Source organism: Rattus norvegicus, chromosome 2 (assembly GCF_021556685.1).
Source record: "Rattus norvegicus strain SHRSP/BbbUtx chromosome 2, alternate assembly SHRSP_T2T, whole genome shotgun sequence".
NCBI lineage: Eukaryota > Metazoa > Chordata > Mammalia > Rodentia > Muridae > Rattus > Rattus norvegicus.
The window spans coordinates 97274216-97295549 of NC_141535.1; the positions used below are offsets into that span (position 1 = coordinate 97274216).

Consider the following 21334-nt stretch of genomic DNA (forward strand, 5'->3'; position numbering starts at 1 on the left):
TATTTAATGTGACATGAGAGGACTCAACAGAATTTTGATGATTTGTATATGCTTGACACAGGAAGTGGCACAAATAGAAGGTATGACCCTGCTAGAGTAGGTGTGACTTTGTTGAAACAGGTATGTCACTGTGGGTGTGGGCTATAAGATCCTCAACCTAGCTGCCTGGAAGTCAGTATTTTGCTGGCAGCCTTCAGATGACGATTTAGAACTCTCTGCTCCTCCTGCATCAAGCCTGCCTGGATGCTGCCTTGATGATAATGGATTAAACCTCTGAACCTGTAAGCCAGCCCTAATTAAATGATGTCCTTATGAGAGCTGCCTTGGTCATGGTGTCTGTTCACAGCAGTAGAACCCTAAAACAGCAATCAAATAGGTTTTTGTAAAACCAGTGATTAGAGAGATGTAAGCATGGAAAGGGGAAAGAGGAGCTGAGGGTCTCACCCCTGTTGCTAACCAGAAGACAGAGGAAGATAGCCCCCAAAGAGAGACTGTGGGTGATGTCCAGGCAATGCATACAGTCCTCTGCTAACAACAGTCAGGGAAAAAAAGGAGGGGAGAGAAGATGAGGGAAAGAGAGTGGAGGAAGGAAAAGAAATAGAACAAAGGAAAGGGAACAGAGGAAAGTGAAGGAAGGGAAAAGAAAGAAAGAGGGGGAAAAAAGAAATGAAAGAAACCTCAATCTGACATCAGCAAATAGCTAAATTTGGCAAACTATTAAACAACCAGTGAGCAAAAGGGCCACAGTCCTCCACTGAGCTTTATAGGAAAAACAGGGCCTGTAGGCACCTTGATTTTAGTGCGCTGAGGTCCATCTTGAGATATAAAATAAAAAAAAAAAGAGTTATTTTAAGGTGACAACTTCATAGTAATTCTTTACAGCAGCAACAGTAAAATAAAAAGATTGTATGATCAACTTTTTCTTAAAAGACCCAATTATATTGATTTAAGAATAATGTAATATGCTAATACAAATTTACGTTCTTAAAGTCAGCAATTTTAAAATATGTTAGCGGCATAAATCAATGTGTTCTTAACATTTTTATTGTTAAATTCTTTAAAGCCTAACAGCCACTAAAAGGCAAAAGGAGGATACAAGATGCCATTATATTTTCTTTGTACCTAAAGGTAAAAGAATAATCAATTTTTCTTCTTTAAACTCTCATAGTAAATGAAATATATTCATTCTTTCAGTACTCCTTAAAAGACCACAGTCAAGTCTTCATAAGATTCTTTCTTAGTACATCTGTACGAATAATTCTAGGCTTAAAATGTTAATGTGTTGAATTTACAAAAGCAAAACACACTATACTTTGCTTATTGTCTACACAGTCACCAACTTGATCCTTATTAGCTCCTACAAATTGGCCATGTCTGTCTTCTCTTTGGCTTGTTTTCTCATTAACACTGTGTAGCAATATTCCTCACCCAGGAATAAAACCAGGCCCAGGCTATCGTTCAATAAATGAGTGGATATGTTTTTAAGGCAAGTTTTAAAATAGCAAAATCAAGTTTTCTGAAGCTACTAGCTCAGTATAAAAATAAAGAAGTACACTATATTAATAAATCCGGAAATTATTTTAAATATTTTAAGCAGTAATTTTAAATGCTATGCTTCCTGGCATTTTTAAGAATCATCTAATATAATTCAAACTTCCTGTGAAGTTGGGATTTTTTATTGTCCAGATACTGTGATGCTCATGAGACTTATTAAAACTCTTTGAACTCAAGATGCTTTCTGAAAATGTCTTCTGTAGTTATTATTGTGTATGCACATGTGGTGTGTTTATATGTAATTGTTTTGTGTGTGTGTGTGTGTGTGTGTGTGTGTGTGTGTGTGTGTGTGTGTATGGGGCAGTCATACTGAACGATCCAAGACAAAGTACTCTTTCCCTTATGAGTATTTAGGAACCAATTTGTCCCTCCTGCTTAGCAGAAATTACCTTTCTTTGCTGAGCCTTCTCCCTGGTCCCCTTTTTAATTTTTTTCTTTTAAATTTCACCTTTGTCCTCATGAAGATCAAGTGAACTAGGCAAGAAAAAAAAATATACAGTTGTCTTCCCAGTATGTAGCATCTGAGACAGAAGTGCTTTGAGGCCAATCATAGCTACATTGCAAAAGACAGTCTCAAAAGCGAAAACACAAAAACAAAAACTAAAAGGTGAATCAGTCTATCCTTGGCCTACCAAGGAAAAGACAACATGGGCACCTTACTACACAAGTAACTCAAAGCCTTGCTCTTCAAAGAGAATTTACTCTCTTGAGCAACAGCGCCCAACGAAAACATAATGGGAATTACATTGATTTAAATTTTTTGGAACACTTTCAATATAATGGCCAATGCATCAAATTGATGAGTATTTTGTATCCCTTTATGATGTCTTAGAATTATGTCCATACGTTACAGGTAGAGTAGGCTTATTTCAAAGCAGTCACAAGAAGACAGTGGCCATCACTGGTGGTTATACAGGATGCATCTCTAGACATCTCCTTCCATTCTCTATCTGAATTCCATACCCAGCATCTCAACCGGGAGCTCCTCCTTCTTTGTCTTCTACACTGTTGGGGTTACTTGGTAGAAAAAGATTTGTTTGCCTTCTTTGTCCTCCATCCTATTTTGCCCCCAAGTTCTCCTTTAATGTATAGAAGATACTCTGGATGCCGATAGCACACTGTGCGAATCAGAATTGTACTGAGTGCATGATTCTGAGGTTCTTACTACATTCTCCTTTATCTTGCCCATGTGTGATGCTCTAAAACTCTGATGCTCAGGATAATTCTTGAAACAAAATACAAGGAAAGTGTTTGGGGTGTTGGAAACAATTGTATTCTTGTATCACTACCTAGACAAGCCTGGGTCCAGCTGGTGTAGGGTGGATATGGGGCGGGGTTGCAAGCATTAAAGAGTCATTACAAATTTGGTATAGGCTCTACCTGATTTCCTAAGAACCTTAAGACCAATCCACCCAGCCAGGGTCATTCCTGCTCATTGTCTCCAGACTGCCTTCCACCGGGTGGCTTTCAGCCAGCAAGGCTACTCGATGGGGACCTAGAGTGTTGCCACATATTTGGGGACAAGGTCAGACATCCGAGAGGACCCAAGGTCAGTCCCAGGCCTCAGTTGCGCAGGCGCACGTCTCTAGCCGGCGGCGCCTGTCCAGCGGCCCGCAGCGGCGTCCGAGGGATCAGAGCCCGCCCGCATTACCCAGAGGTCCCAACGGGATGTGACACGAAAGCCTCTTCACGCCGGTCCCTGACCCCGCGCTGACCGCTTGGTGACTCTTCTGCCAATCAGAGGCAGCTTTGCAGACCAATCCCAGGGCGTGGAGTGTCCTCTTCGGCGTCTCCTTCCATCGTCCCTTTGGTTCCTCGGCTCCTCGGCTCCTCGGCATTTTCCGCCGTTGGGCCGTATGCAGCTTTCCTCTAAACCACTGACTGTAATTTCCCAGGTTTCTTTCAGCCACTTCCGGGTCTTCCGTCGTTCCGGAAGCCCGCGAATTCCGGAAGCGAGGGCTACCCAGATTCGGCTAGGAAAAGCCCAGCTTGCCAGAGAATGTTTGAGAAAAGTTTGCGCGGCGCTGGTGTGTTCCGCAGACCCTGCAGGTCAGTGTCCGCTCGGAGGCGGTCCGGCGTGCGGGCCCCGCGCTCTCGGAGGACGGCCTGGCGACGTTCGCCTTGGCTGCAGGCCGCTGTGGCTTCCTGTCTTTCTGGAAGGAGCCAGCCTGTCTCTGGGTTTCCGGAAAGGCAGTAAAACAAATCCAAACTCCTAGTTTTCCCCTAGTTTAATGCCATCACACAAACAAAGCGACTCTGCAGGGAACCAACCTCTGCATTCCCCGGGGCGACGTTGCAGACAGCCCCGAAAGCGCCTCCTCGCCATTAACAGTACTAGGTATTTTTAACTCTTAAATAAGAATCTCTCGGGGTTTATGAAAAAGTTTTTTTTTTTTTTTCTCAATGTTTTGGAGTTTCAACCCTTTCTAGGGCCCATTCACTTAAAATCTCGGTCTTGGTCTCCGTTGGAAGAGGTACTGAAGATTTTCTTACGAGATAGCTTCTGATGTACATTGAAATTCATTAGTTTGTTATAAGGAATGTGATAATCATTTCTGTTCTTCTCTTAGGGGGGTCCTTAAAAGTCTTTGCTGGTTCGCTAATTTATTCACGTGCCATTTCACACACACAAAGACTCTTGGCAAAAGGATTTTTCACGTATGGAAACTTTCCCAATATGTCGGTTTCAAATATTCTGTGGCACCCTTTGCCACATTTTCATCTTGACTATTTTAAATAATTGATGTATGTCTAAGAGACCCCACCCTAGACGCCCTTACCAGTTTGTAGTCAAAACACCTTCCAGGAATGTGTGGCCTTTAGTTAAACCTGAACAGAATGGGTTTGGAGTGGCAGACTTTTCTTTCTTTTTACTGTCTTGATCCTTTTTGTACTACCAATTACTTGTATCCAGAACGATTACAGTTGAAAGACCATGAGCCAGGAGATTTGAAAGAGGAGTCAGTAGAATTAGTTTGGGGGGGAAAAAAAATGAAGCTTTTCTTTTTTCCCCCTTTAAGAAGTAAAATAACTGAGCATGCTAGGCCACTAAAAGGAAAAGAATTAAGTCCTAGTCTTGATTATAGTTTGTTTCTGCCTAGCTTTACCTTTTGGCCTAATTCTCCTTTTTAGTAATTAGAGGTAGCACTCAATCTGTGGTTTTAAAATTGTTCCATAAAAGAACTTTTGTAGAAATTTCCTGGAGCCATGCAGAGGAGAGACAAAGCCAGCCGACTGTCAGCTGTAGTTTAACAAGCACAGCTTGTTCTTATGTTCTTATATATATTCTTATATAACAGTGTTCCTGTTAGGATTTAATTCATATCTCGGACCAGATGATCTGCCTTGCTTTTTAGCATGAAAATTCTCCTTCTTAGGACAGTTGTTCATTTGTTTTCAGTCTGTGTTCATTTGATTATTCTGGCACCCCAAAGTTATATATTCATAGTTTCTAAAAGGGGCCAACATGGCAATGCTGTTTCATTTTATAAAATAGTGGTTCAAGTTTCATTCTGTCTTTTTGATCACTCATAATTCCTAATTTCCCTTCCTTCCAAATATTCTTGTTTTTCTTTTTTTTTTTTTTTGACTATAATTAAAGTTTAGTTTAAATTGATGGTCATAAAGGTCTTTGCAGTGATTTTCTGTTTGACCAGTTCAGTCTCTGAGCCTTAAAAGGTATGTGAGGACTTGCTGGCCATCCCTTGTCTAGTAAAATTAGGGATCTAGCACCATATCATCTTAAGTAATTTTCAGATTCCTATAGTGCAAAGAAAGTGTGAACTGTATCAGTTTTTATATCTGAACCAATGTTCACTTGAGTTTGCTTGTAACCTTCACCTGTTCTTGGTAATCTGGGTTAGAAAACAGGAGTGTAGGCTACATGTTCCCTGTCTTTTTCCTGTGAAGTAAAATTAGCTTCTAAGTACTCTGTGGCCCTCCTTCATTCCTTCAGAATGTGAAAGAAACCTTTGGAGAAGGGCCTCAGCTGGTCCATCTCTCCTTGACTGTGAGCCTGGCATTGATTTAAGCTGAGTACTATGGTTTTTATACTTGGTAGCAGAAAGAAGGAAGAGGACCATTGATCCTCCAGCCTTCCTAGTGTAGGCTATGTGGCTTTCCAGCCCATTTCCTTCAATACAGTCAAAAGTCCCTTTGATATTTTTTTTTCTGTATTTAATATGCATTCCTTTTTATCAGAGCTCAGATTTCTTTCCTGAGTGGGTAAAGTAAGACGAAACACCACATAATTATCTTTTCTTTCTTATTAAAACATATCATCCAGGAACTCCAAAGTTAATTCTGTCAGTGTCTTGTCTAGCCCTGTGTGGTAGATGTTTTGTATGTACCTGTATTCATAATAAATGATCATACCACATTTTTCACCCATATAAGTCTCTCTGTTAGGATTGACATTCAATCCCTTTGACTGATTCTCTGACCATAGGTCCCTATGGGGTAGGGAATGTGCATGGGAGCTTGGATGGTTTACCACATTCCTCTAATTTCTTTCTTCATCTGTAATTCAGAGAGCTTGGTTATGAAATTGGTCTTTTGAATGATCCTGACGAACAACAATGATAAAAAATGCTGTTTGTTGTGTTCTACAAATTTTATAGTGATTACCAGAAATTTATTAATTGTTACTTGACCTTAAATTATTTTTGTTTTAAAGTAGAGATAATAACAGCTACTGTTTTAGATGGATTCCAGAACATAATATAAAGGAAATATGTAGTGTCTGGTACGATTAGGTATTACTTGGTAATTTCTGTACTGTGATTGATACCTCTTTGATAACTTGGGGATATTTTCCCATTCTCTTTTACCATAAAAATTGCATTTAAATCTATGTTCTAATAATGTTGAAGTCATTTGGAATTCTTCTCTTAAGCAAGTTGATTCAAAAAATCCTTCAATTTATAGAATTTATACTTTGAAGATATCGTTTTTTCAGGTATTTCATCTGTGCATGAAGTACCTATAGTTGCCATTTCGGGCTTAGCCTTTGACAATAATTCTTCCAATGTGTCCTCTGGTGCCACCTTAAAGTAGTTATACTTTGGGGCCTTCATCACCTTGTTAATACAGGACACAGATACAGAGCATGCTCTGCCACTTCTAGCCCTGTGACTTTATAGTAGTTAGTAATCTTTTTATGTCCTCATTTTTGTTTTTGTTTTCCAGGACTGTCCCTTTATCATATATCCTGCTATATTTTCTTTATAGTTTTTCGAAGTCAGTGTTTAGTATTACCATGTTTCCATTTGGAAAGGGGTTTTTGTTTTCAAATGTCCTCCTTCCAAGTTTGCTAAAACACTTCTTATAAATTACAAGGTTTTGTTTATAATTGTTTTTTTCCCCAGTTGTAGTAAAATGACTTGTCCAGGGTCTCTTTGGTATGCCATTTCCTGTGTGCACTCAAACATGTCTTTAGTGTTGCAGGATGCCCTCTGTATAATGTAGAAACAGCAACTTTCTGAAAGAAAAGAATATGTAAACTTGCTACTTTCTTTTTAAAAAATGAGTGGGGTTAAGCCAAGGTGTTGAAAACTCTGTTTTTAAGGTTTTAAGATAGTGTTTTAGTTAACATTATATACTGCAATAAATACACAGTAACTGAAAATAAGCAAGGCCTTTGGGGAGAGGTGTGGTGTGTAATATGAATTGTAGTCTTATGGTTTTGTCTTGGTTTCTTAGGTTTTTCCAAAGAGGGGATTATGTATGTATGTATGTATGTATGTATGTATGTATGTATGTATGTATGTATATTTTATCCCCTCTGATAAGGAGCTTATCTCTACTCTCTTTTCTAAGAACTCTTTATCCCTTTTATTTTTCATCCATATTTTTAAAAAATTAAGAAAATGCTACAGTTTTGACTAAGGACTGAATGCAACTGAAAACTATGTTGGAGACCTAATGCCCACAGTTTGAAAGTTTAATGTGTCTTGGATACATCCAAATGAGCATTATTGTGATTTATCAGACTGGTTTGCTATAAAGTAATGGAAGTAAGTTTATTTGTGATAGAGGGAGGAACAACAGAGTAGTTACAATTAATTTAGCAAGTCTGGCAAAAGTGGGATTTGATGGGGTTTAGCACTGTTCGGAGTGCCAGAGGTCAGGGTATCCTAATGGATCTCAGCCACAGTTTTACTCTTACCTATGTTTGAAGTGTACTCTGGGAATCCAGTTAAGTCCCTCTCTGATGCATGTACCATTTGTAGTATTGATTTTAGTACAATGGACAGTAAATCTATCTGACTACACGAAGAATATCTTCTTAGATTCAAAAGGTCTGCACTTAGAGATTATTCACGCAATCTCCAAGTATGAAGTTTTAACCTAAAACTTAAAACCTAGAGAGAAATAAAATGAAGCTATAGTTCCATCCACTTTGATTAATGGAGTTCCTATGATTTCTGTCCTACTAAGGATGAGTTGTCAGCGGTAGATGGCCTAGAGATTCATTGGGATTTAGAGGTTTCTGCTGACAACGTTTACAGGACTGTAAATTTAAATGTAGAATTTCTGTAGGCAGTGTGCATTGACAAATATGTTTAATGGTAATACATCTAGTACTGAGAGTCCCAGAACAGGTCAATAATAATGTGTATATTGATAGCAGCAGTGTAGGAGATGTTACTCGGTATTATAGCTAAAATCCATGTTATCCTCTTAATCATAATTATATTAATATTGACAGGCCCCTGACAATACCCACATTATTATTGATAGATTTCTGTCAATAATGTGTTTTTAAATAAAATGTATTCATTGATAATTTGTACCACACTCAATAAAAGCTTTAAAGTACATACTGAAAATTTCCTTCTTCCTGAATGAGGTGAAATCATTTGCTATGGTTTTTCAGTGTATGTAGAAAATAAAGGTTTTATTTTGGGAAATGAAAATCAAAAAGAAAACAGGAGTTACTTAAGGCATGAGGTTATATGTTGCTGCTCTTCAAAAACCTGTTTCAGGATCTTTTTTATTTTATTTTTTAATCTGAAAGAAAAGCAGTGTGGCATGTGCCCTGATAAAATGTCAGCAGGGAACCTTTTTAACAGTTCTTAGTGCTAGGTCATTTGGTCTTAAACATATTTATGTAACAAGTTAGTTTAATTACCTTAAAACCCCGGGAGGTATTATACCTTTTATCTGTTCTTAGCCTAAGTATCTTTCACCTATATCTTTAAAGTATAAAGTCTGTTTCTAATGCTAATATTTTTGTCACAAATTGTAACTTTAATCAGTTTTATATGCTTTTTTTGCCTGAATAATAAATATTTCTTAAGAGTAACATGGATTCAAAAATGAGGGGAAATTTTTTAGAATGGGGTGTTAAAAGGTGTAATAGGATGAAACTTCACTAGGCATTTTGAAAAACAATATGTTTTACTCTTAATTCAGAATAATTCTGTTTACAAAAGCAAAAAGATTGAGGGTGACTTGTATTTATTTGAACTCTTAAACTTTGAGTCAGCATGTTTGAAATTGAGTATCAGTTTTAAAGAACCAAAAATATGGAAATTGCTAAAGCTTAGTTAAATTCTTGAAAGTAAAGTACCTGGTGGTTGAGCATTGGTATTGGCAATCACTGAATAGGAGCCAAGAAATTACCGGTTCACCAAAGTAGTAGAAATTTTGTTTGCCTAAAAATATGATAACTTAAGCAATCTTTTTTATTTGCATAGTTCTTATTGAAAATAAATTTCCTTCTCCAAAAATTCGCTACCATCTTGGACAACCCTTGGACTGTAGACATCCTGTAACTTCTCTCTTGCACAGTTTTCCTCTTACTCAGTGGACCGTGCTGTCAGGCTAAGCGTCTGAAATGTCATCATGATAATTTTCTCAGTCGTGATCAGTATCAGTGCAGCATCCCTGTCAGTGTACTTTGTCTAGTGTGTTATAGCCCAGCAGCCCAGCTCTTTTCCAAGGCCTCTCTGTTTTCTTTACCACAGATGACTTACCTATGCCAGGAGACATGAAAACACACTGATTAACTAACCAAGGATACATTCCAGCAGCTTCTGCTGAAATCAGTCTCGAAGAGTTTTAAGGAGACCATAGCCAGGAGTTCACATCTCGGGCCTTTTGCACAGCCTGTTCCTTTTTCCTAAGTATGAAAGATGCTTATCTTTTTTACTGAGGACTTTTGTGACCCTATTTATAATTTTCACATTTTCAGACTCATTCTTTGATTCAGAGATCCATGGCCAGTTCTGATTTTACTAAAGCTCAGTTGTGTTAATGTATGGGGAAAAAGGAAGTTCACTGATAATAAATATTTAGATCAAATTTGCTAGGTAGAAAAATGGCTGGCATTTATATGCCCAATTAATATTAGTTAAATTGAATAAGTATTTGTCAAAGAATTAGAAGTCACTAAAACAGACTACTTCCATTATGTTGAAATGATTTTATCTGATTTAAAGGCATTTATGACTTGCTTGCTTTATTTTATTTTATTTTATTTTATTTATTTTTTTTTGTACTTCACACCTATTACGGGCCAAATCTTATTATGCTGCAGTGATAGGAAGAGGATTCTATAATCAGATTAATTGAACCTCCAATTATATTTATTTCATCATTTCCTCTCCTGAGCACTGTCCTTCTCAAAAGGTAGTATTCTAAAAGATCTGTGCCTGCCAGAAAAGGGGGTTGGGGATGGAGTGGAGTTGGGGGAGAAGAAGTGAGTATAGTATTTTGTTTATAAACCTGGGGTTTGATACTTGAACTGTCTGTGCCCTGCTCTGTGGGACAGAATACCCCAGAAGGAGATAATATCTGTGTGCTCCTGAGGTTTCTTTATGTCCTAGTCACAGGCTTAACCATATCGATAGGGTTAAATTGCCAAGTGCATTGGTAGTAATGGAACCTGTGATGGTTTGTATATGCTTGGCCCAGGGAGTCTCACTATTAGAATGTATGGCCCTGTTGGTAGGTGTAAGTGTTTCACTGTGGTTGTAGGGTATAAGACCCTCACCCTAGCTGCCTGAAAGTCAGTCTTCTAATAGCAGCCTTCAGAAGAAGATGTAGAACTCAACTCCTCCTGCACTATGCCTGTCTGGATGCTTTTATGTTCCTGCTGTGATGATACTGGACTGGACCTCTGAATCTGTAAGCCAGTCCCAATTAAATGTTGTCTTTTATAAGACTTGCTTTAGTCATGGTGTCCTTTCACATCAGTAAAACCCTAAGACAGAAGCTAACCTTATTCTCTACAATTCCCATTTTATCTTGTTCAGAAAAGATACAAACTAAATGTAGGATAAGCCTACTGTCAGGTCTTCCTCCTGGCTCACATAAGCACATCTAATAGTGGTATTCTGTTTACATTTGTCTGCCACAATTACATTTTAATGATATAGACAATATTTCCTGGAAACAAATTCTTTTGACACAGGTTAAGGCATTATTGTGAGTAATATTGAAGATTGCGGTCTTTTCAAACTAGATTTGCCAAAATTAACTTGTAGTCTTTTTTCTTTTACACCCATCCTCAGCCAAGGTAATAAATGTGATAATAAGACTATTTTATAGTTTCCAAGCCACTTTTGTGACATCTAGTTTAATCTCAACAACCCATTGAAGTAGCTGTTATTTCCAGCTTTTAGAAGAAGAATCTAAGGCTAATGAATTTTTTCATCACAAAGCAAGTAGGAGACAGAGCTAGAACTTGAGCCAAGAAGTTTGATTTTTAACTTTGCTTCTCTCAGTCTGTCACAGCTGTGTAAAGATGGATGAAGAATATAATCTAGGTGAGGTATTCCATTGGACAAACTGTGTGCAATGGACAGTGTTTGTTGTCGGTTTACGACTAAGACACATCACCAAAACTGTTAAAATCTTGGAAATAAACCCTAAAACAAAACCCAGAGAAACAAATTATCCATCTGGGATGCAAAGGTTGAAGAACAGTTTAATGATAAGTCTTTTTGGTCTACTAAAGAGCCTTAGAAAGGGAGATGAGTAAGGCCAGCTGTCCCTAATCTACACTGGGGCCAGGCTTGGGGGTGAAGGGGGAAGCAAAGAAAAATGTTTAGCTATAACAGAAGAAATAAGACAGAATTTTTTAAATAGTATTGTTAAGTATTGGATCCGTTAGACTCTGCTAAGTTCTAAGTCTCCTTTTTTGGTAGTCATTAAAAATTCCTCTTTACTACATGATCTCAAGTATGTCTCTAGAAAGAAGGGTTTTGAAAAAGGTTGCGTGTCTGAGAAACTCCTCACTGACCTCTTATTAAATATCCATTAAGAACTTGAAACAGAGCTATCTTTCCAGTTATCACTTTACCAAGTTGTGTTGACATGCTGTTCACCTAGTGCGTTGACTAGCTTCCAACGGCCCCTGCCCCATCTTATACAAGTTTACAGTGATCATTCATGAGCAGCTCCTAGAAGCAGCCAGTTTCTGTTGAATTCAAGATCTGTAAGATTAAGATATTCCATTCTAGACCTTTCAGTTTTAGTATTTAAGAGAAATGTAAATTAGTATTGCTGGCCCCATAAAGCAAGCTGAACATCTCATCGCTCTTGGCTAGGAAAATCAACTGTCAAACTTAGTACTAGGGACCATATATGTAGGGCTCACATTGATTTGAACTGGGTGAGAAATCATGTAGGTTTGTGTTAGCTAATAGAATAATGATTTTTATTTTGGTTGTTGATGATTTGGTCTTTTTTTTTTTTCTTCTGTCTGACTGAGAGAGAGAAAGAGAGAGAGGGAGAGGGAGAGAGTAGAGATTGAGAGAGAGATCGAGAGATCAAGATCAAGAGATCGAGATCATATTGGGAAAAATGCCACTTTGGTTCTCTTTATTTGGCTTGCTTCTCATTTTAGGCCTTGAGTGATAGCCTTGAGAGCCAGGGCATATCTTTTTCTCTGTATTCTAAGATCCAGTTTTAATCAGGATTTTTGTGGAATTAACAATGGTTTTGAATTTCACAGACTTCTTAGTAAAAAAAAAATGCATACTGAGTCACTGGAAGGTTTATACCAGCTTTTGTAGATGAAGAAAACCAACTAGAAATGAGTAACAGGAAAAACATACAGTACTGAAGCGTATAGGTGATAGGAAGAAAAAAAAGATGAATTTTGCTTTGAAAATGACTAACCCAGAGGTTCTCCAAATCACTTCAGCAATTATGAGAAACATGAAATCTTGAGGACCCATGATATCTCTAATAAGTCAAAGTCTTAAGAGTGTAGTCCAACCTGATATCCAAAATGTATAAAGAACTCAAGAAATTAGACATGAACAAAACAAATAACCCAATTTTAAAAATGGGGTATTGATTTAATTGAGAATTCTTGACAAAAGAATTTCTAATGGCCAAGGTAGACTTAAAGAAATGTTCAAAATCCTTAGTCATCAAGGAAATGCAAATCAAAACAAACCTGAGATTCTACCTTACACCTGTCAGAATGGCCAAGATCAAAAACTCAAGGGATAGCAACTCATGCTGGTGCAATTGTGGAATAAGAAGAACACTCCTTCTCTGCTGGTAGGGGTACAAACTTGTACAAACACTTTGGTAATCGATTTGGTGGTTTCTCAGAAAATTGAGAATAGATCAAAACCCAGCAATATCACTCCTGGGCATATTCCCAAGAGATGTTCTTCCATACCACAAGGACATTTGCTCAACTATCTTCATAGCAGCTTTATTAGTAATAGCTAGAAACTGGAAACAATCTAGATTGCCCTCAAACGAGAAGAATGAATAAAGAACATTTGGTATATCTACACAATGGATTAAAAACAATAAAATCATGAAATTTCTAGACAAATGGGTAGAGCTAAAAAAGATCCTGAGTAAGGTAACCCAGACCCAGAAAAGCAAACATGGTATGTACTCACTGGATATTAGCCATAAAGGATTCCACACTACAATCCACAAACCCAAAGAAGCTAAGTAACAAGGAGGGCCCAAGGGAGAACACTTGAGTTTCACTGAGAAGAGTAAACAGAATAGACTTCAGAAGTTGATGGAGGGGGGAGACTATACAAGAGGAGGTGGAGATTGGAGCAGGCTTGATCTGGTGGAGATAGGACTGATTGAGAGAGTACTGGGAAAAACAACTGTAATTGGGAGAGTGAGATATCTCTGGGATGAACTAGAAACCGAGAACAATGGAAAATCTCAGGAATCTATGAGGGTGACCATAATGAAGATGCAAAGCAATGGTGGTTATGGAGCTTGAAATGGTCATCTTCTGTAACCAGGCAATACTTCCAGTTCAGGGATTGGGACTCCATCCCAGCCACAAAACCTTAGACCCATAATATGTCTTGCCTACAAGATGTTCTGGGATAAGGATGGAGCAGAAGTTGAGGGAATAGCCAACCAGTGACTAACCCAGCTTGAGATCTAATCCATGAGAGAGAGCCCATCCTTGTCACAACAATATTCTGCAATACTTGCAGACAGGAGCCTAACATAAATGTCATCAGAGAGGCTTCTCCCCGCAACTGATGGAACACGCAGAGACCTACAACCAAACATTTGAAGTTTGGGAAATCCTGTGGAAGAGGAAGATGAAGATTGAAGGAGCCACAGAGGTCAAGGACACCACAACCAAATATACAGAATCAACTAACCTGGGCTCATAGGAGCTCATAGATAGAGACTGAACCACCAACCAAAGAGCATGCATTAAGATGGACCTTGGCCCCATACATGTAAAACAGACATGGCAAGCTTGGTCTTCATGTGGGATCCCTAACAGCAGGGGCAGGGGCTGTCTCTGATTCTGCTGCCTGCCTGTGGATCTTTTTCTGCTAACTAGGCTGCCTTGTCTAGGCTCAATAGGAGAAGATGCACCTAGTACTACTGCAACTTGACATGCCAGGGCTGCTTGATGAGAGGCCTCCCCTTTTCTGAGGAGCAAGCGAGAACAGTGAATGGCAGAGGGAGGGACTAGGAGGAGAAAAAGGGGAAGCTGGTATCAGGATGTAAAGTAAATAAGTTACAATAAATAAATAGATAAAAAGAAACAAAGAAAGGAGAACCCAGCTATCTTTGACTGTGATCCTGTTAGTGATTCTGGTAAGCTCTTAAATTTGAAAAGGACTACACTAGATGAGTGAAGGTATAGAATATGCTCAATATGAAAGATGCACGTATCCTATGGATATTTATATCCTTTTATCAGATGAATGAGATGAATGCAAGGTTATCATTATAAAGAAAACTGAATTCATTGTGAGAAGATATGGCCCACCAGAAGTTTATATCACTACCTTCATTTAATGTTCAACTACATAAAGTAAATTATACTAGAAATGCCTGGGCTTTCAAAAATCTGCACCCAAACTGTCTACCCCATATATACATGGTAGCCACCAAGGCATCTTATAAAAACCCCTGACTTCAAAATTGTATGTGTGGCCTTCCATTCATGTATTTCTCATGTTAGAGCAATAGATCACCATCCAGTTACTTACTCCACTCTGCTTTGTTTCTTCTTTTTAATTCTTGACAATATCAGCTCTGCCTGCTCACCTTAGATATTCTCTCTCTCTCTCTCTCTCTCTCTCTCTCTCTCTCTCTCTCTCTCTCTCTCTCTCTCTCTGACTCTGTCTCTCTCTGTGTCTGTCTGTCTCTCTGTCTCCATGGATAGGTTTATACTTTACAGAACCATTAGCCTCTCACTGGATCTACTAACAGCCTGTTAAGTAGTCAGTGGCTTCAGTCCTCCTCATGTCCTTCCGCTTATGAGCTTCCGGCTCTTCTTCTTGCCTCTTACAGTGGTTTTAGTTTCTGTGACCTACTGACTCGATTGCTCCTTCCCAGAACCTGCTTAGATAGCTTCCCTCCAGGAACCTGTCTCCAGAAATGCAGTTGGAGGCACAGTGCCTTCAATTCCCCCTTGAAAATCACATACCCCAGCTCACTGTATTTGCCTGTTTATTTTATATAGCATACCCTCCCTGTCTCCCTCATTTAACCTAGGTAAATTTTAGGCTCTGCCATCCTCACAACTGCCTTTCATTCTGTTATATCACTGTCTCCAACCAAACAGGTAAATAGCAGGTAGACCACAAACACTATGAAGTAAATAAGAACCACTGTGTGTTTCATAGTAATTGGAAATAATTTTGGAGGTTACTTTTTTACCCTAAACTTTCATTCTGCTCATTTATCTATCAAATAATTATAGAATGCCTCTGTATATCAGGAATTATGATAGTTGCCCTGATTCAACTCTGAAAAATGCCCTAATAGTCATGATAGTACTTATCATGTAGTAGAGGAAATAGTTAACAAGTACATTATGTCCAACATAAAGAGATCAAGAGAGGAAGCTGGAATGCTACGGGCACAGGCAGAGGGGTGGCCAATCCAGATTTTAGAGTCAGGAGGAAGTGGTACTTGGTCCCTTACTTAGTCTCTCAGTTGATGAAAGAGGACACATGCTCCAAGCAAAAGAAGAAAAAAGATACACTGTATAAGGGTGGTAGTGGTCAGGGGCCTATGTTATAGGGTGGGCAGTGTCTAATGGGCCAGAAGGTAGATAAAGCAATAGAAGGCCTAGTGGAGGGGGGAGCAGCCAGACTTTTTAGGAAAAATAGTCTTTAGCAGTTAGTGATGAATGCATGAGGGAAAAAGTACACAGAACTAGCAGTCATTGGGAGTGGACTAGACTAGAAGACTGAGGAAAGGAGACTCAGTTTCTCTTTTTAATTTCTTTCATTTATTATAGCTCTTGACAAGTATGAGGCAAAAGCCTCTTGAAGCAGATGTGCAGCAGAATTCTCCACCACCTTTTGATAGGCCGCTGAGTGCTGAGGGGACCACAGGATCCAAGGAAAGGTTAGTTCTCCCTCAGAAGGGGATTGGCATTTGTATAGGGAAATCATCCCTCTTGTCTGGTTTAGTGGAAGATGTCACCCAGCAGCCTACATTATTCAAGGGTCATTTCGTTTCCTGGGTTTGAACTCCCAGACTCCACTATTAATTCAGTTTAGGACACTTGAGCGGCATAAAAATTCATTTCTTGAAAATGCTTGTGTGGTCAGAGGTAGTCTTCATTTCAAAAAGTACTTGTTCATTTTAGGAATGCTTTTGGTTCTTTTACTGTCTAAAACTTAACATTTAACATTTGCCTTTTTTAAAAAAAGATTTATTTTATGTATGTGAGTGCACTGTCACTCTCTTCAGACACACAGAAGAGGGCATCAGATCACATTACAGATGATTGGGAGCCACCATGCAATTGCTGGGAATTGAACTCAGGACCTCTGGAAGAACAGTCAGTGTTCTTAACCACTGAGCCATCTCTCCAGCCCCCTAACATATGCATTTAAATAAATTTCATGAAATAATTAAATTTGAAAGGAGTTTAAGATTTTTTTGTCTCTAGCCATTTGTTTTATACTGGAGAAACCCAAGGTGGGGAGGATCCGGTGAAACCTCTGGTTTCAGATCACATGAGCCACTGGCAAAAGTTGATGGCCACAGGGTCCATAGCTCTAGTGTAAGCTGTGCTTCTGTATGTTACTCTCATGGCCTCCCAAAGGCTTGAGAATGTACTTCAACTTTGTGTACTGAAAAAGCCTTATACTGTGTTTGCCCCAGTCTTATTAGTATGTAATTGACAAGGGCTATATATATGGAATAAATAACATGATGACCTCATATATGTGAGATAAGTACTGCAGTTAAGCAAACTGATCCGTCACAGCTCATCATTAGTGGAAGTACATGTGTGCACGTGTGCACATGTGTGTTTGAAGACAATCCTAGCCAAATTTAACAGGTATGCTGACTATAGTAGCCATGCGGGACAGTAAGTTCCAGAATTTACTCATCTTCTAACTTAGAATTGGCATTATTTGGCTAAGTCTCACCAATTTTCTTGCAATCACTATTTTATCTTCATCTTCCCTGAGTTCCACATGTTTATATTCTACATGAAAATAGATCAAGCAAGGGACCCACTTACAAACTACAGCTAATTTGGGTCATAAAGTTTTCTGGTTCATTTATAAGATGTAGCAGATGTCAGCTGATCTGTATATTAACTGTTGCAGTGACCAGATGTTCTTACTGCTGTCCTTAGCAATCGTAAATGGCTTAGGAGGTGCTCATACCTAGCTAACGTTAATTAACTTCTTAGATTTTTCTACTGTCTTCCTTCTTTACCATCTATTTCTTATATATTTATGAAATTATTATAGTACATATCTTTAACCATACCTTTTTTGGAGCACTTTAATAGCTCTGTGTCTAAAGTACACATTAGTTTTTTGGAAACGAAATAGAAGGAAAGTACATTTGAGGAAGATTGGGGATGACTTTAAACACACCCTCCAGTCTCATAGAAATGCAGCAACTCACAATGATGTCTGGACTTAGCCATCTGTCACCATGCTCTGTGTAGCTCATCTTTCTCTACTTGTGTTATTTGGCCTCATTGTTAGTTTTTGGATTTTAGTCTTTCTGGCAGAATATCTAACCAAGAAATATTATGTAGAGGTATATTTTGGAACAGCCATGTTCTCCCTCTTCTCCTATCCCTCCCTTTCTCTCTCTCTCTCTCTCTCTCTCTCTCTCTCTCTCTCTCTCTCTCTCTCTCTACATCGTCTCTCTTTCCTTAGCTCTCTCATCCTCCCAACTCATAAGGGACAAAGGGTGGGGGTGGGATAGGGTCAAGATGTAAAGGAGGGAAGAAGGAAAGAAAGACAGCTTCCAGTTAAGAAGACATTGCTTGCCGTTTTTACCGTACTAATCACTTAGGCCTATCTTCTGTGTTTCCAAGCAACTGACGTGGTCATAGAAGATTGCCACTGCTTGACGTTTCTCAATTGTATTTTTCCTAGACAGCATCAGAGAAGATATGGCTGCCAGAGAAGAGAGTACACAAAGTGCCAACAGAGTGCTGAGGATAAGTCAGCTGGATGCACTGGAACTGAATAAGGCCCTGGAGCAGCTCGTGTGGTCCCAGTTTACTCAGTGTTTTCATGGATTTAAGCCAGGACTGTTAGCTCGCTTTGAGCCAGAAGTGAAAGCATTTCTGTGGCTTTTCCTGTGGAGGTTCACCATCTATTCCAAAAATGCCACTGTGGGGCAGTCGGTTTTAAATATTCAGTACAAAAATGATTCTTCTCCCAACCCAGTATACCAACCACCAAGTAAAAATCAGAAACTGTTGTATGCTGTGTGCACTATTGGGGGGAGGTGGTTAGAAGAACGATGTTACGATTTGTTTCGAAACCGACATTTAGCATCTTTCGGGAAAGCCAAACAGTGCATGAATTTTGTGGTTGGACTTTTAAAATTAGGTGAGTTGATGAACTTCTTGATTTTTCTACAAAAAGGAAAGTTTGCAACTTTGACAGAACGCCTCCTTGGCATTTATTCTGTATTTTGCAAGCCCCAGAGCATGCGTGAAGTTGGCTTCGAGTACATGAATAGGGAACTTCTCTGGCATGGCTTTGCCGAATTTCTGGTTTTCCTCTTACCGCTCATCAATATCCAGAAGTTGAAAGCCAAGTTGTCTTCCTGGTGCATCCCCCTTACCAGCACTGCTGGTAGTGACAGTACACTAGGCAGCAGTGGAAAAGAGTGTGCTCTATGTGGAGAGTGGCCCACAATGCCTCATACTATTGGATGTGAGCATGTATTTTGTTACTACTGTGTTAAGAGTAGCTTCCTATTTGACATGTACTTTACGTGCCCTAAGTGTGGCACAGAAGTGCACAGTGTGCAGCCACTGAAATCAGGAATTGAAATGTCAGAAGTGAATGCTCTTTAGAAACCAAGTTGTTTCCTCTGAGGAAAGTGTATTGTATCCAATTCCTTGGAATTCGTCATCTTCAGTGTCATCTGTAGGTGGCTTTTAGCAGGAGTGTGCTGTGCGGCCACTCTCTTCCTTTCCAAGCACAACTCAGTTCTAATCACTGGAAACCAAGTGATTCTAGAGAATCTTATAAATCCTCATGTTATTTTTTGATCCCTAATACAATTTTTAATGTCAAGAATAATGGAAAATTTTGTCAGATGAATACTAAGAATGACTAAGAATGCTCCTTCATAGAAAAAGGTCAGACTCTAAAAATAAAACATTTTTGAGGCTCTGGGATGATTGTGCAATTATTTTCAGGATAAAGGAACATTATAAGCTGACATCATAAGACCCTTTTATGTTGAATCTCAAGCTCTAATATCTCGCTTGTAACTAAACTTTTCCCTGAAGCCAGGTTTCAAGAGGTTCAGTCCATAGCTGTCAGACCTGGTCAGAGTTGAATTCTTAGAGTCAAAATGTAAAAGGTGCTTAAAGCAACCTAGAAGCGAGTTCTGAGGACTGTGGGACAGCTAGTATGAAGAACTCTATTTTCTAAGCCTCTATCTGGGATCAGCACTCATGTTCGCACTAAGCATATTGGTAATCTTATGAAGTAAGACTAGAGGTCTTCTGAACTAATAATATAAGAATTCATCAAGTCCTCTTTCTCTCCAGTTTTTCTTTTGTTAAATAATAATAATATGAAAATATTGGGACTGTTTTTAATCGCATCACCAAAATAATAATAACACTTAGTTTTAAGTACTCTCAATTTTGGTGCTTTCACAATATGTTAAAATCTAATTGGCTCACATGTTAAATAATATCTATCTCTATATTTTGGAGGTGTAAAACTAACTTAGGTTGACAAATTTCTACTCTTAATTAGAATCTATTGAAAGATGGCTTTTAAGTAGCAACTGTAGACACATGAATGCATGAGTGGTAGACTCTGTGGGCATGATATGATATTTCACTCAACACGTATGGTATTGATGTGGCTGGAGGTACAGTAGTGAATAAGGAAACGTAGACTCCTCGGGTCTCTGTTCACCTAATGCTGAGCCGGCGCAGCTTCAGTTTAGTGTAAGATAGGTAAAGTACTTCACGGTCCTAGAAGATGTCTGGTGTTAGCCTCCTTTCTCCTCTCATTTTAAAACTTTATTGTGAAAAACTGAAAATTCAGGAAAATACACAGTTTTAAAATATAGATGAAAATATTCACTTATTTCCCTCATTGTACTGCATGTGAATGTCTTACTTCAGCCATCTTCACCACTGTAATACAGGGTGGGTCTGTCTTTCTCTTGTAAGTAAGTGGCATCAATTGTCTGAAGTGTATGTAAGACTGAGTTCCCACTAGATAAAGCCACAGAGCAGGCCAAGATGACCCAGGAACGCTGAGTAAAAGCGTCTGCTGCCAGTTCTCACAACCTGAATTTGGTCTCCAGAATCTAGGTGGTGAAAAGAAAACACGAGGTTCTCTGACTACATACCTCATATACACCATGGACTGTGTGAGTGTAGGGGTGGGTATCCAGCGCAGAGTTTGATGAAAGGAAAGGAATTTACTGATGCGTAAAAGTGAATTTACATCAACACTGCTGATCTCATCTGAATATAGATGCTCAAATTGCCTGTAAACCAGACTGGAGAGATGGGCTGAAGTTACTTGCAGGTCCTGAAGACATGAATTCCATCTTCAAAAATCACATGATTACATAATTCAAGGGGAAAGGTGACTCAGTTCCACAGGCTGTCCTTTGACTTCCAAACATACCACAGTATATGCATATACACAAGGAAATACAAATGTTAAAAAAAGCTCATGACAGGCTCACTCTGTGAGTTCTTTTTCTGATCAACAGTATACATTTCTGAGGAATATAGGACAGGCTTGAAACCCTGCCTGTGCCATTTCTGTGTGTGTGTGTTTAGGATAGTAAATACATGTTTACAACACAATTTAGCTTT

The 21334-nt window shown here is 38.8% G+C and overlaps 1 protein-coding gene across 6 annotated transcripts; it reads left to right on the plus strand.

Annotated features, from left to right (window-relative positions):
• Positions 1-3469: 3469 nt before the first annotated feature.
• Pex2 (peroxisomal biogenesis factor 2) lies at positions 3470-19655 on the plus strand. 6 transcript variants are annotated; one of them, NM_001388505.1, is given in 3 exon segments: positions 3470-3892; positions 16277-16386; positions 18396-19655. In NM_001388505.1, a coding segment is annotated over 1 exon segment (918 nt). In that variant the 5' UTR covers positions 3470-3892; positions 16277-16386; positions 18396-18412; the 3' UTR covers positions 19331-19655.
• The last annotated feature ends 1679 nt before the right edge of the window (positions 19656-21334 follow it).